The 16,903-nt window shown below is 45.2% G+C and overlaps 1 protein-coding gene across 1 annotated transcript; it reads right to left on the bottom strand.

Moving 5' to 3' along the window:
• Window positions 1-1,417: 1,417 nt before the first annotated feature.
• On the bottom strand, window positions 1,418-16,660 carry LOC144472297 (uncharacterized). The gene is made up of 6 exons (XM_078185252.1): window positions 16,432-16,660; window positions 5,316-5,416; window positions 5,090-5,238; window positions 3,661-4,549; window positions 2,825-3,340; window positions 1,418-2,655 (listed from the first exon to the last, which is right to left on the bottom strand). Exons 1-6 carry the CDS (start codon window positions 16,514-16,516, stop codon window positions 2,203-2,205), a joined length of 2,193 nt encoding a protein of 730 aa, XP_078041378.1. The 5' UTR covers window positions 16,517-16,660; the 3' UTR covers window positions 1,418-2,202.
• Window positions 16,661-16,903: the final 243 nt, after the last annotated feature.

The following is a 16,903-nucleotide window of genomic DNA, read 5'->3' as shown; positions in this document are numbered from 1 at the left end:
AAATACAATGCGGTTGAAAAGAATAAATCGCAGTTGAAATGTTCGGCCGTTCTAGTCAAAGATAGTTATCCTTAGGAGCGTCGCGCGCGCTAACTCAACCACTTGGCGCGAGACGCTGCCGCGTCTCATGATCGTGGTTGCAGACTCAAGTAGTAGTGAAGATGAATCGTTCGACTCGATCGTCGTCGAACTAGGATTCGTCTGCGGGGGGGGGGGGGGGGGTTTCTGCCTTTTCGGGGTTCCGCGAGAACTTGCAATTCGGTATGTAAAAAGGGCACTGATTGGGTTTTACCTACTGCTGCATAGTACCAATCAGTGCCTTTGTTGACTTGGCGACACCCTCTTGTCGCGTGCGAAGTTGTTTGAATGTATGTAATTTATGGCGTTAAAGGTGCTACGGGAAGTCCGAGGCCGTTTCGCGATAATGTAGCTTGTGGCATCGTAAAGTAGACACTTTCAGCTTGAATTTAAGCTACCTAAAGTACAAATTGCTCCACGGAAAAGTGATCGAATCCTCGTCCAAAGTTCAAGTTCCAAAATGAGCCCCAGACGGCACAATACCACCGATAGTTTGATTTAAAAAATCATAAAAGATCCCAGGCCGTTTCACGGTAATGTAGCTTGTGGCATCGTAAAGTAGACACTTTCAGCTTGAATTTAAACTACCTAAAGTTCAAATCGCTCCACGGAAAAGTGATTGAATCCTCGCCCAAAGTTCAAGTTCGAAAATGAGCTCCAATTTTGCTCCAATTGACACTGTACGGACTCATGAAAAAGCTTTCTCGTTTCGCCATAAGAGGTGCTGTCTACAATGCTATTTTATACTCCGTCGGTCACGTTGCCCAACAGTTTGGGCGTTGTGCCACTAGACGAATTGGCGCTGTTTGTACCCATGAAAAAGCTTTCCCGTTTCACAACAAGAGGCGCTATCTGCCATGCTATTTTTTTATTCTGTCGGTCATGTTCCCCAACAGTTTGGGCGTTTTGCCACTATATCAATTGGCGCGGTACGGCATTGAGAAAACATTCGAGAATTCGCCGAAAGAGGTGCTGCTTGCGAGATATAGTTCCGTTCAATTTTTAATTGTTTTAACTTAAATATTAGTTTTGAAACTACCATGGCAAACGTAATAACAATCATCTACTGTTCAATATAAATATGTTCTTGAAGTACGTTTATGCAAACAATTATTTATTGTATAATTTTGGCGACATCGCATTGATTATTGTCTTGCACTACTGACGAAAATGTGGAATTTTATGTAAAACTATCTTCTGGATAGATCCCGTGCAGTGAAAAATAAAAGTATGCATGCTTAAAAAAGAAATTAATCCTCTCTGCATAGAATAGTGCTAGAATAAAAACAAGTTAATTACGTACAATTAGCGACATTTGATTTTATTATAAGCCGTCAGCGCCTGGCTTAACAGTTACACATCGTCGTACGATCATTGACGACCGTACGAATTCCATTAAATACAGATTATTATCACATTACAAGTTGCGTTTCTGTTTCTTTTACAAAAATACGTTTCACGGTTACAAATGTATCCATGGGGGTAACACGAGTACAAGCGACGACGTGGAAACGAAAAACTTTCAAATACCAAGTTACATAGGAACATTTTGCTAAAATCATTATTTGGCAACGAAGCTGTTGATCCGTAAAAATGATTAATTTGAAACACCCCCGCTCAAAAATGTTTGACGATATTACCACCGGTATCGGGGTGTATAGGGTGACGCGTTTTCGAGTTGGGACGATTGAAAAGTGATCAAATATTTTTGAGCGTTTCTGTATGAATCGTTAATTCGTTTGGAAACCTGTTCGATGTTATACAACGAATTTGTTCCACGTTAACGCGGAAGACATTGGTCCACGCAATGTTGCGAACCATTCGCCAAAATCAGTCAGATCTATTCCTTGCGTGATAAGTGGACACCTAGCCGCGATTTTTAATAATAATTCATTCGTATCCTACGCATATTCTTCATATATTAATCTCGCATCGTGTATTTCATTCTTTTAGCAACGAGACCACACGATCACCGTAACAGTACAATTTCCTTAGCATCTACTGGATATGTTGAGCTGAAAGTACATATATTTACAACTTCTAGGTTCCTAGCTATACCGATCGTCTGGTGTAAAAACGTTTTATATTCATAAATAGAAATTTGTACAAAAGATTTGATTGATTTCACAGCTTCGGGGTCTGGAGAAGCTTCTTTTCCACGGATCGCATCTTGATGCACTTGGCGAGCAGCGCGATGATCGTGAGAACAGCCCCGAGGAAAGAAACAATGCCAAGAACTACCAGCACCATGAACCAGTTCTTGAAACTGCCTATTCTGTCCCCGAAGTCGCAGTTGCAGTTCTCGCTTTCGTTCAGGTTAAGGGCCGAGAAGTTCACCGGCCTCAGAGAGATAAGCTTCACATCGTCCTGGACTTGTCTCCTGGTCGTCGAGTTCTGGGGTTTCTTGATGAACCTGTAGGATATGGTGTAGATAAACTCTTGGCCATCGTACGAACCTTTCGCACTATAGTACTGAATTAACAGCTCCTTGCCAGTCGATGTTAAGGGGACCTGAATGTTGTTGATATCCTGATGGGACACGTCGCAGTAAGACCACATGAGAACGCTGTTGTTTGCCTGAAAAATGCAGTATCTTTACTAGACTGTAAACTCCTTTTATTTATGGCAAAATTAGTTAGTTAAAATTTGAAACGTTATAAAGATTAAAGGACTTTAATCTGCATAAAAATCTTTAATCCAATCGTATATTTCTATTTTAGGTGCTTGAGTTCAGCTACCCAATTACCTGTATGCCATTATAGACAGCAATTTCATTGCCAGTGCAGTAGTTCACTGAGAAATTCTGTCTCTGAGCAATGTAGTCCTGTTCCGGTTCGTTCCTGATAATCTTCATGTGGATAGAGATCTTTTCAGAAGCTCTCCCGATGAACTTATAGCTGCAGAGCGTGTTCGGTGGGTACCAGCTCTGCAAGGATTTAATGTTCTCCCGTGTGCGCTCGGTGCTTCTATATACGAACTCGCAGTCCTTGTCGTGCTTGACGCCAGCTGGCTCCTCGGTTTCTTGAAGCGACAATTGGAAGCCGTCGTGCATGGTAGTGCCGTCTTCTTCGGCGAAGAACTCGATGATCACGTTCTTGCCGCGGGACAGGATCCGCGGTATGTGACCCTCGCCGCAGAACTTGGAGATCTCGAGGACTTTGCCGTCCACGTTCTCTTGGAGAGAGAGGTAGTCGCCTACGCAGCTGGTGCTGCCTAATTTCTCTTGCATGCGGCCTCTCCTGACGTATCGGTATTCGGGAATCTCGTGAGAAAACAGAAAAGAGTTGGTTGATTGATTTATATAAAAGAGTAAAACCTCCTATCGTCTCTTTTTCATTGGGTTGTGTAACAAATCGTTTCGCGTTTTCTTTTTTATAAAAAAAAAATATAGAAAATAAAAAGTGTAGAAAATAAGTATCTACTCTATGTTAAAGTAGACACTTTTAGCTTCGATTTGAGCTAAGTTGCATAGAAATAACCCTACAAGAACATATCCAAAAACTCATCTAAATCATTGCTTCGGGTTCATTTAATTTCACTTGTTTTTCCCTAGGTGTCCGATGTCTGACAAAATCCTCTCACCTGCAAGCTACCGACTTTCTCCTGGCTGACCCTCCTCCTAGCAGTTTCGTGCGTTCCATCAGGTAGGATCTTCACGTCGGACACATCCTGCGGATCCCCGTAAGGGTTCCTTCTGGGGTTTATCGAGCCCATGGACTTCTTATGGACGCGCTGCGGGTGACGGAGTCGTTTCTGGACAGTTACCGACCGAGCATCTTGATCGCGATAGCCGGAGCCTAGCCTGGAGCCTAGCCTACCGAGGGCCGCGTCCTCCACAGACGTCCGTACGTCCTCGACATCCCCTTTGCCACGGGAATTGAGCGAAGCCTTTGATCCGGCGGCCTCCTTCTTCGCCTTCTTCTGCCTCCGCCGATTATTTCTGCCTCTCCTGAGCTTGCGCGACGTTTGCCCGATGATAAATTCGAGCTCCTCCTCCTGGTCGGGGCTCCTCGGCCGTCTGACTGGCTCCGTTCCCGACAGATAGCCTCCGGATGACCTGGAGACCCTCGTCTTCCTTGCCTCCGCCACGATCTCTACGTGCTCCTCGCAGTTCTCCGTTTGACAGCCGTCCTGAGACGTGCGGTTCATCAAGTCGAACAGGTCCTCCGGCTGGCCCCCTATTCGGAACCGACCCATGCCCGATTCTAGGGCGATCCTGCACCTGATTCCGCGAGGGTAGACGCCCGGGTAACCCGGAGACGACAGCTTGCAGGTTCGTCTGTCCTTTCGAACCGCGCATTCCAGGGGACAAGCCGAGGACGTCGACGGGGAGAAACCTCGGTGCCGTTCGATGGCAAGCTGCGTCGGGAGGATCGAGAACTGGGCCGAGAACATCACCGGGTTCTCGGCCGCGAACTTCGCGTCCGAGTCCATCGTTATGGTTAGATTGGGTCCCTTCCTCAGGAACAATCTGCGAATTTGAATCGTTTATATCCGCTGCCCGCGTGCATTCATAATTATTGCTTGTTGAACTCTCCCTCTACCCACCCCACCCCCCAACCCCCTTTCGCGGTTCGATCTAATTTCGATGGAAGCTTTTCAGGGATGTAATGGAGCTCTGGGAACGGTACTTGTTTGCGCGCCGGTGAATACCTGGCAGCTCCGAGCAAATTGAAATTAAAGCAAACCAAAATGATGGGTTTATCGGGCTGGCCAGCATCTACACACATTAAATGCACGTTCATAAGCGGCTTGGAAGTGCTGTGTTCCGAACGCCTGGCACCTGTTTAATCCATTAACTACCGAAGGTAAACAAGCACGGTTTATACAGCATACTGTAAATATTGTAATTGCCCGGGTTAATTATTTTTCCTTAATGACTGCGGAATTTCTCTGCAGATCTGGTTTACGCCGCGATTACCAGCCGCGGAACCAGCGAATTCATTAATTCCTGCAGGACGGAACGAATTTTGGAAATGACTACGGGGTTACGCTGGTTAGAACGGTCTACCTGGTTACGTTGCCGGTCACATGGCCGCAGTAGCGTCCAGACTCGTCCTCGAGCTCGTCGGTGTCCTCGGAGAATTGAATGTAAGCGCCCTCGCATTTCGCGTCCTTCAGAAAACCGACCTGCAGTCTGCGTACCTTCAGCTCGATCACCTGCAACGAATTCCAATTTTTATTACATATGTTTGACCGTTTAATGGCGCGCCGGAGATTCGAGCATTTCAATTAACCTGCGGATCCCTAAGGGTTGCCCGGATCCTGACGACACACCTCCCCATGCGTCCCGTCCATCGTATCCAGCCGACGGAGTTTCTGACAGTCCGGTTGCATCCTAGGACAAATGAAAATTAAGAAGAGAAGCCGAGAGCCGGAATTACGAATCAACGTTATCGGCGAGAATAGCGAATCATAATTGGGTAGAATATTTTACAGTAGACATCAAGAACGAAGATTTTGAATTAGAAACGAAAATGTGAATCGCGAGCAACGCTTTTCAACAAAAAATGACAAATAAGGGTGAAAATTAATACGCGAGAAATTAAGCCACGCTGTATCTTATGTCGATGCAGCCGGAAGATAAAACCTGTAACCGGCTGCTGCTGGCGGGTCAGGATTGACCCAGGGTAGGAGGTTAAGCAAGGGCTCCGCATTTCCGGAATGCTCGGGCTAAGAAGAATTAACTCGTTTACGTCGAATAATTCTTTTTAGTTCGCCCCTTCGGCGCAGCCGGCGAAATTGATGAGGTTTCGCGAGGCGAAACTTTGTAAGGGAGGCCGTGAGTGCACAGTGATTTATCGGGGACCGATAAAATAAATGATTTCGGTCGGTACTAATGACCCTTAAAGAAACGACCAACAAAAACACGTTTCAGAAAGAAGAGTAGCTTGACGAAAGTGTATCTTTCTTTTTCCTTTTCTTTTTTTTTTCAAAGAATTAAATTAGCTTCGTTTTTGGTTGTTGCAGCAGACGGTCCGTAGTTATGAGGGCGGCTTTACGCGGCGGCGCCAGGACGAACGAAAACGTTAAGTCTACTGTTTGGCCGATTGTCCCGGCAATATTCGTGGCGCGGACGCGATAGGGTCGGCATTATTTCCGTGGGACAATGGAGACGTCGCGCGAGTAACGATACATATAAGCATGAATTACGTCCATCGGAGCTGTTGCCGCCCGATACAGTGGCTTTTCGTGGCTCTAAAGCCAAATCCACGGTCGCAGAACGGCCCCCGATGTTCCCGGTCCGTGTTAGATAATTTGGCACAGTGAATCACGGAAACGCAAAATGATGTGGCGACTCTTTTATAATGTAATTTCCCATGGTTTAATGTAGAAGTTTTCAGCTATAATTCGAGCGCAATACCATTAAACAATTCGCTCGGGAATACACATTGAAATACGCTCGAAGTCGCCCCTTAAAACCGAGACATTTCCCATCACTGCAAGGGTCGAGACTCTTGGACTTTTTTAAACGATGCCGTTATCCTCATTTAATTTAATCTATGCTATCTTTAAATTGAATGTTCCAGCTTTCATTTGATCGCAATAACATCCCTTTAAAATCGAGCTATTTTTCCTCGAGACAGAAGTCGGGATTTTTGGATTTCTTAAAATGATTTCGACATTCTTTTTTAAGGTAGTCTATCCTATCTTAAAAGGCCCACTTTTAGCTTTAATTTGAGCTAATTTAAATTGAAAACGTCCCACAGGAATGCAACTTAAGGTGGATACGAAGTCACCCTTTAAAATCGACGAATTTTTCCTTGAAGCAGGTGCTGGAATTTATTGATTTTTCAAAATGACTTCGCTATTATTTTTCAATCTAGTCTATCCTATCTTAAAATACACACTTGCACCTTTAATTTAAGCTAAATTAAGATAAAAACGTCCAACAGGAATGCAACATAAGGTGTTCGCGAAGTTATCCTTTAGAATCTCAAGGAATTTTACAGTTTTCTAAAACATCGGTATCAAAAAAAAATTCTCTATTGTTTACTGGCATAAAATACCATAAGAACGGCAAGTCAATCGTTAAAAAATAGCCAGCGGATTATTATGCAAAATAAAAATCATCTTAACCATTTACAAAGAACCGAAACGAGATAAAAACGTGTCTGCTCTCCCGCTGATTTCACCTAATCGTTCCTCCATTAAACGCATCAAACAGACGGTCAATTAACAAATCACGCCGATTGTCTCGCGACCACCGCGATTATTCGCGTTCGATCAAAGGAGCCACAGAAATATCAGTCTCGCGAGAGCGATCGTCGTCGCAGGAGGTTCAGGACAGACCTAGCCTAACTTTCGGGAGCATCTTGGAGGCAGATAGGGCGATTAGGGGAGTGACCCGGGCCGGAATCGTTACCGAAACGCCGGACGACGGTATTCACGGTGAAAACAGGACCTTATTTATTCAACGGCCCTCGACAAGCAACAAGGACTAATGAAATTACTCGCCGGCCGTCGACCGCCAGGAGTTTACCGCCTAATTAATTGGCATTGATGCTGCCAATCCCATTGAAGGCAAGCGGCGCTCATGCGATTCCTCTCGACGCTATCCCTTACCTTATCATTTCCCTCTTGCCGGCCCTCAATCACTTCCTCCGTCCTTATGTTTGCTCGCCCCCGATTCCATCAATTTACACTTTTACATTTCAATCCGATAAAACATTCCAATGCTATCGCTTCTAATTGGACCGCGCGCGCTCTATTCATCCCATAAACGAGCAATTCCAAACGGTGACTATAGCACGATTTAATGAACTGGAAATTATCAATATATAATTTTTCGCGCATTCAGTGCTACAGGAATCTCGTAAGCGACGTTCGCAGTGCACGAAAGCGTCATCTGTGCGTAAAGATTCTATGTTCCGTAATTATTTTATACAGAGATTGTATATATTGTAGTATACGTAGTCTAATTCTATTATATACATTTGTTACCTTTTTTTTATTAATTTATTTATTTTTTATATTGAGCCCCCGCGCAAGGCGGCAGAGTTGTAATTACCCTCGGGTATTCCATGTAAGCCCGGGGGAACATTTATTGATAAAATAAATCTCATATATATATACTAGATAAATAATTACAGAATTACATATATTACAATTAATAAATAAAGAATTCACATTTTATAAACAAATTTACCTTACTTTTTGTTCACAGTGTTATATGTATAATAAATCATAGATTTTGTAATTATTTTGTAATAGACGTTACATCTTGTAACCATTTAATACGAACATCTGTCTAAAGATTTTATCTTTTACAATTATTTCACACGGGTACCCGCGTAACGATCTCATGCATCGCGATCAATTTTGCACCGAGATTGTCCCATAATTTACATCTCTGTTAAACGGAATCGCGGTCCGTTGATTTCGCAGTGCTCGTTTTCCCGGCGAATTCTTTCGTCCGGCCGCGACACGCCACTGTTTTCGGTTCCCCGTTGCTAATCGATTTTTCATCCGGATGAATAAAATATTTTCTATCGCAGGAGATTAACGGTGGTTCGCGGTAAGCGAGCGTTTCCTCTCCACCCCCTGTTCCAGCGAGCATTTTCCATCCGCCATTGAATTTGTTCGTTAATGATTTCGTCGGCGCGGAGGGCTTTTCAAAAGATGTTTGTGCCGGCCGCGGTTCACCGTTCGCATTTCATTGCATTAAAATGGCGTCGACCGGTGTACGGAGCTCTATTTTCAGAGTCCTTGGCGCGATCGTGTTTCAATATCGGCGGAAATACCGGCGAAAATGAAACGCGTCCAAACGCGAATTAAACGAGGGAGTCCAAACGGGGCGCGTACACGATTCGTGACGAAAAACCATCGATTCTTTCTATAAAAAAATTTCGACGATTCGACGACCGTGCCGCGTTCTTACGGGGCAAGGTGCGACGGATGGAAATCCGGAAACCGTTTCCCTTTATCAGCGGCGGTTCTCGCGGAATTCGATTTCGAAGACAGACGCGGAACTGCGAGACACAGAGGTTCGCGAACTTTTCGGGAACGTTCGCCGATCCGAATGGAGAATCCAGACAGATGTTGCTTACAGACAACGATTCTGCGAACTCCGGCGACTCCGCCGAAAGGGGCGGCGTGGGGGGGGGGGGGGGGGGGGGGGGGGGGGGGGGGGGGGGGCAGACAATAAACACATTACGGTAATGTCGATCTGCGCGGACGAGCGCCGCCGGAAACGAAGAATCCCGCGCAAATAACATTAAAAGGGAAACGTTATTAAGGGGATCACCGGGGCTCCTTGCATATCTTTAATGAGGGTCGCCTAGTCGCATATGGCGTCTTTTCATGAATTCAATGCGGATGAAAGAGGCGTGCACCGCCCGGCGACCCGGCGACCCGGCGCTGAAATGGATGTGATTGCGACGGACGATAAACTGCCCGGGATTATCATAAGAATCGCGGGCGTCAACTTTTACGATTAACAGGACTATTTCATTAACGGAGCGCGGCTAGACCCGATCTCGACGGGAATCGCGGCGGTGTCGTAGACTACCGCATCGATCCGTGCTGGTTACAGAGGCGAAAACAAATTTCTGGAAATTTGCAGAGTTCAGTTCCTTCGGTAAAAAGGTCGTACTCTACTTCCGGCGCGTTCGAACTGCAATAACTCGATTGGAAAAAATCGTATATTGAGTTTTAGGGTTGTCGTTTCAAAGGAGAGACTTAAATCTTGAAGATAGAGTTAGTTTGAACCTTGGAAAAAAATTATCAAAAATCGCTAGCGATGTTTAAATACAAAAATCCCATTGAAAAGAACGTATTTCACATCCGATGAGTTCAAAATGCAATAGATCGGTAAGAAAAAATCGTACATTGAATTTTGGGGTGTCATTTTAAAGGGAAGACTTCAATCTTGATGGTGGAGAATTGGTTACATCCCAGAACAAATTTTACAAACTCGCCAATGCTGTTTACATACAAAATGTTCCCAAAAAACGGTCATGTTTCATTTCCAGTGCACTCAAAGTGCAATAACTAAGTTTAAAAAAATCGTACACTGATTTTTAGAGTGTCATATTGAAGGGAAGATTTCAATCTCGAAGATACAGATGGTCTAAATATCGAAAAAAGTTATCCGAATACGTCAGCGACGTTTCAATAAAGAATGTCCCTAGAAAGGGTTATATTCCACTTGAGGTACTGTCAAAGTGCAGTAAATCGATTAGAATCACTCGCGTGCCGAATGTTAATGCGTCAATAGAAAGGGGAGACGTTCAGATTGCAGTGAAAGTTGGCTGGAAGCCCGGAAAAAATTACCGCGATGCGGCAGCAGCGAGATTTGTATCCGAATACCGTAACGCAATTACGGCTATTCGTTGTTGTTCAGTTTCTTCGATCCCAGAAAAAGCGGAGAAAGGGGTTGACGGAAGTGTCGAGGGTGTCAGGAGACGGCTCGCAGGAGCTGCCAATATGGCGGACGTCTCGATGAACAAAAGGAGGGACGGAAACGACGTGGGGAACGGTTTCTGTCGCGTTGCGCCACGACAATCGCGGTCATTTGCGGGATAATTTCGTCGCCGCGCAGAGAAAAATACTGCGGCGGCGGCGATGCAAATTCGTTCTTAACGAGATATTTCCATAGGTGGAGAAAGGGTTGGGGGAAGATTGCGCCCTTGTCCCTTCGCGGACGGAGCCGTCGAAGTCGTCGGAGGACGGGACTCCGCCGTTAAAACGACGTTAATCCCTTTTATAATAATATCCGGTGAGATTGAAGGACAACCTGATTAGCCGGGACCGTGAGGACCTCGCCGGTACGTCATGACGCCGTCCCGGAGGACCGAGATCCAGCGATTATGGGGGAATCCGCCATTATAGATTCATTTTCCCCGTATAAGCGGCGTTGATCAGCGCGCGAGTGCGTCACGGCCACCGAAATTTCGCTCGCGAATCGTCAGCCTTCCCGTACACAGAAATATCGGATGCACAATTTTCATAAAATATATCCACCGTCTAATAACCCAACAAATTATCCTTTAAGCGTTTCAATCTCCCATTGTTTTTTTTTATGGAATTATGAAGGTCTCTATATAGTGGTTGCAACAGATTCGATCGCGAGTAGACAAATCTTTATGAAAAATTAAAATGTTGTTTCGCTTTTAAAATAAAAGAGGTCTGAATAAAAATGTATTTCATCTTCAATTTATTAAATTGAAAATAATATTACGCAAATCCTGCGTTTTTCTAATTTTTTACCGCTCTGTGTTCCATTCATCCAACATGCATAAAATCGTCGGTTTAGTTATGAGATAGAGAGGCGTGAGGGTGACTCGGAGAATTTTTGTGGGGAATCGGACGAACTTATGGTTGTAGAGCAAGGTTTCCCCTTCAAAACGACACCCTAAACTTTGAAATACGATTTTTGGTTACCGTTCCACGGAATTTTGAGCTAGGCGATGGGGGGCTCCCGATTCCCGCCGGCCAACTCGGGAAGTTTGCATGGGGAAATTTTTTCCAACGGTCCCGAGCACCGTGGATTTAAAGATTGAAGCCTCCTCTTTACGACCACGCCATAAAGCCTGAGATATGAGATTTTTTTTGCGGCTCGTTCCGCGGCGTTACGAATGAAAGGAACGCGAAAGATTCCGCCGATTCCCGATCCCCCCCCAAACTTCGGATATCTGCATGGGGTTTAAAAAATTTGGTACCGGGCTCGGACCACCGTAGATTCGAAGATCGAAGTGCCCGTTTTACGACGACACCATAAAATTTCACGCGCCACTCTTCGCCGCCGTTCTATCCCGCTTTGAACGAACGCGTGCCGCGACTTTCCATCTTCGGAACGCGCTTCGAAATTGTTTAAACAAATTAGAACGGTCCGGATGTCGCCAAAAAAAAGAAACGGGTCCTTGGGTTTATTGGGTAGAGCTCTTATGGTCGTCTCGTGCGAGAGATAATTGCGCGGCTTTCGCGCATAAATCAGAAAACATTGCCGTGGTCGAGTTAAGTAGGTGTCGCGCGGCGGCGGATGAAAACTCGGACAAAGGAGCCCAGATACAAAATGATTAATTCGCGGGGCGGGGGAGGGGCCGGCGAGGCAGCCACTCTGTCTTTTATAATCTTAACCATCTCTTAATCTCGCCTCGCATGATTTAAGCCCGCGCCGTGAATAAGGCTGCGCGATAAATGAAGGCGATGGAAACCGGGTCACGCAGCCCGGGCTGAATTTCGCATGCAACTTTGAATTATGAACATCGTAATCTCGAGTCCGCCAGCCGTGCGAAGTAATTACTAATAACCACTCACTTATCGCTAATTACACGCCTCGGAGACCTCGAACCTGCATCCACGCCCCTTCATCTTGTTCAACAGCTTCGGAAATTAGGCTGACGATGTCACTTGCTCAAAAAACAACCTATTACCCTCGTTTATTCCCTACTCGATCGCACCAAATACGAACAAATTCGAAAACAATACGTACGTGCAACTTTGTTGCTTGGCTTAACATTTTTGGATTTGCAATGTTTTGTGGCTGCAATCTTATGTCGACAGGTTGGAGAAAATTCAAGGATCATAGGAACGATAGGGTTGAAAATACCTGACTACTGCTATAATATCGCGTTTTCGCATAAACGTGGAAACTAGATAAATAAATACAAATAAATACGAATCGAAATAGATCAAAAATTATTTCGAGCTTTCTGTAATTTCTTGTCACAATTTTTATCACAGAGACGTCTATTTGAAAGTCTTACGCCCTAAAATAGACATCTTTAAGACGCCTTATATTAGACATTAAACCAACATCAATTCCGAAAGTCATTAAGTCGTTACAAAGACGTTCTGAATTGGACAGCGTCTTGATTTGTAACACAAATCTTTCTAGGATTTTTCTAAAACATTCGTGACGTTCTAGCGCTACCTGATAAATAAATATCCAAGTCGACTATTGCCAAGCTTTCTCGTAATTATCGTTCCTCGATTAACAAATTTCGTACAATAAACGGTTAATATCCGGCTGGATATGCTCGCAGAATTATCTCGTGCCGTAATGGTTTACATTGCAAAAAAAAAACTGTGGAAGCCGAATGGACGGGATCCGCGAGATTCCGCGCGCGGAAAACGCGTCGGCGTCGGCTCGGACACGGTGGATGTTGCTGGCAAAGCCGGCGGTGGTATAAAGCAAAGGGGAACGGTTTTGCCGGCACCTCCGCGGAAGATCGATAAAATCTGCCGACGATGTTCCGCGCGTAGCGCTTGATAGCTCTGTCGGCTGTCTTTCCCGAAAATGTCGAGCGGTTTCGGTGTTCGCCGGTGTTCAACGGCCGGGTATAAATAACCCGGGCTTCACTCGATTCCGGGCATAAGCCTTTGAAGCTTAGTGGGTTAGGCCCCGACCCACTTAATATAATAACGATAATGCACGCCGGATCAATTTGGTTCCCCACTTTGCCAAAGCGACGCGTCCTTAAAGCACACGGACTCCAATACCGGCTATTATCTATCGGTGATGGATCGCGCAAGCCGCCGGACAATTTCCACGGTGATTTATTCAATCGTACCGCGCGCCGCCTTGGTCATTGTTTGCACGCCGTTTTATGAAGGAAATGAATAAATCTGAATAATAATCGGGATACGCGGGATTGCTTCGTTCCGAGTCGGATGCAATAACGGGGAAAATTCGCGCGTTGAATTTCGGGCCGTCTTTAGAAAGGGGATGACTCGATCTCGAGGAACAAATTGGTCCGAGAGTGTAACAAAATTTTCCAAACTCGTCGGCGACGTTTAAACGCGATAACTCCTCGAGAAAAGATCATAAATCATTTCCGGTGCATTCGAAGTGCGATAAGTCGGCTTAAAAAAGTTGCGTGTTAAAGTTTAAAGTGTCGTTTTAAAGGGGAGACTTCATTTTCTCAGATACAATTGATTAGATGCTTGAAAAAAATTTCCGAACTCGTTAGCCATGTTTAAATAGAAAATATCCCCCAAAAAGGCCATATATTTCATTTTCGGTGTACTCAAAGTGTAATAAGTCACTGAAAAAAATGGTATCTTTAAGTTTGGGGTATCATTTGAAAGGGGAGACTTTATTCTTGAAGATTACATCCTTGAAAAAAATTTTCCCGAACCGTTAGCTATTTTTAAACATAAACTCTCCTCCAAAATGATCATATTCCATTCCACGTGCATTCAAAGTGCAATAAATCGATTGAAAAAAATCGTATCCCGAATTTCGAGGTGTCATTTTGAAGAAGAGACTTCAATCTTGACGATCACGTTGGCTAGATCCTTGATTAAAAATGTCGTAGAGTATGCAGGAATTTTTTTACACTCCGGAATCTTTCCTAACAAGAACGAATTGTTAACGGAGTGGATCGAGGTTAATTAATGAACGGCGCGAAAGGAAGAATTTCGAATTTGATTTTGCGGGGACTGCGCGTCGCGGTAATCGTTGGAACTTACAGATTAAAAGTTCGAAGAACGGCCAAGCAGGATAGGGAACTCAGGAGCATTCATAATGCGGTTCATCGAAGCAGACGCGGCCGCGCAACTACTAATAAGTAGCGCGCATTAATAATTAATTAGCAAGCTGGCGGGCAAGCTACCAACCAATTTCCATAATTCAACGACTGCCGGAATATACAATATCGCGGGTGTTTTCGAACGTGAGGACTAGCGGCCGCAATAATGCCCGGCCGCCCGATACTAATGATTACCGGCAGATTCGCACGCGAGTCAATTGCAAATTAGTCGACGGCTGTGTATAATTGCCGAGTTTTTTGCCGGCCGAATCGTTAAGTCCTCGGCTGCTTTGTATGGCAAACAGCCGACGCGGTTCGAGTGCGACCGCCCTTTCAGCCTCAGCACTCGAAATAAATGAACGTCCTTCGCAGCCGGACAAACACCGTGTTTACATTCATATTGTTTACCGGAAAATAAAGGGGGGCGGGGGGACGGGGGAAAAAAAAATCTCACTTGTAACAAGCACCGAGGAGCCGCATTCTTGAATTTCCTCTGATTTTTCGAACGGCAATTCGAGCCGTCAGAAATTCGGAACGTTAAACCGATGGAAAATACGAAATATTTAACGGACAGCAAATTCATTCCTGCGGTAATTCGAAAGCGGCCGACCTTAAATTTTTACAACAGTTATCTATATATATATTCGCAACGGACGTTGTCGAATTGTTCCAGATTTTTAAGTTCGTAATCCCGGTTGCGAAAAATCGAAAATAAGAGAAATTCGTAGAGACAATAAAACGTGAATAACAATGACAGGAATAAGGACAATTTTTCAAAAAAAGATAGATGTGAAATTTTTATAACAGCTAGCTGTCGCTGTTGTTATCGTCCGTGAATTTTTTCAGAATTTTCCGTGCAGACATAAACATTGTAAAATCCGCGGAACGACGAAAACAAAAAACGGAAGGAAACGCGAAAATGTGTATTTTATCAAACAGAAAATCGAACGCGGCCAACCCCGATTAATTTATCGCAGCTGCCTATTGTCGACGCCATTGTCCTTGAAATTTCTTTGAAAAGGTTCGACGAGAGCCGGCCGACGAAAAAATATGCGGATCGATTTTTATAATCCTTTTGAGTTGCGAGCCGGGCGGGAAGGTGTTAGCCGAAATAAAGAGCGAGTAAATTAAGGATGATCCGCTTATCAGGTACGTGCCGGCGCATACGATTAATTACATCGAGTATTGCACATCCGCGAGCCACCCCCGCGCGTCGTTGCTTAGGAATTTTTCGCGAGGCGGGGGGGTGACAGCTATGAATATTCAAAGGCGGCCGGGACCAGGCAAAGTCGAATATAATTCGGCGGTTCGACAACGTGACAATCATTTCTGATTTTCCCTTAATTTGCCCGACTCGCCGGCCACCGGTTATTCAAATGGGGGCCGCCGCTGTAAAACGGAGAACATTTAAATTCCGCGTATCCGCGCCGATTTAAATTAAACAATTCGCCCCGCCGCAATTATTCAAACCGGCCGCCCAAACCCGCGCGATTTTAATTAACCCGTCCGAAGAAGAATTCCCCCGTGTTTTTTATGTAATCGGCATTTCACCGTCGACGAATCAATTGTTCCGCAAGAAATTCATTTATCGTTCACCCTGTTTCCTTGACCAATCGATTTTCATTCCTCCTTTTTCCTCCTGCGACACGCATTCTCGAAAATTCTGGAAGAATTTCTCAACGATAGCACCCGAATCCTTTTCACATGCCAAAATTTTCCGACAATTTTCCCACAAATCGCCTAAAAGATACGAAGCGATACCCGACCATCCGGATTACCGTCTTAACTACGTCTGATCAAAAAATAGAGGCTCGAACCTCGACCGAGACTTTTAGTAAATTAGGGGATGTATTAGGCCAAAGATCGTGTGTGTTACCTCGAGTATCGACGAAGGCCCAGCAAAGATTGGCCAGCGAGAAGAGCATCAGCGAAAGCAGGTACAGAGCGGCGCCCCATCTCATCTTCGTTGTTCCGGGTGGGTTCCTGGTTGCCTGCCTTCACTCTTCCCTGGGTCCTCCTTCACCGGTCGCGCTCATCTTCCAGCAACCCCAGCATCCCCCAGCGACTTCCGTTCCAGCTGGAGGACCGCCACCCTTCTCTCTCTCCAGAGAGAGAGAGAGAGAGAGAGAGAGAGAGAGAGACCGTGGGGCTCGGAGAAAAGAAGAGAAGCCCGTGTCAGCGCGCGCCGGGTTTACGGCCGAGGAGGGTGCTTATCACCTGGCTGATAACACCTGCAAGACAAATAGCCCGGCTGGTAAACAGAAGCACCGCTCTCGCTCTTGTAATTAACCTGGCCACCCGGTAATCCTAAGGTGGCCAGGAATTTTCACGTGTATTCCCCGCCAAGC

Source organism: Augochlora pura, chromosome 7 (genome assembly GCF_028453695.1).
Source record: "Augochlora pura isolate Apur16 chromosome 7, APUR_v2.2.1, whole genome shotgun sequence".
Lineage (NCBI taxonomy): Eukaryota > Metazoa > Arthropoda > Insecta > Hymenoptera > Halictidae > Augochlora > Augochlora pura.
The sequence above is the reverse complement of the archived record's forward strand: the minus strand, read 5'-3'. Positions and strand labels throughout refer to the sequence as shown.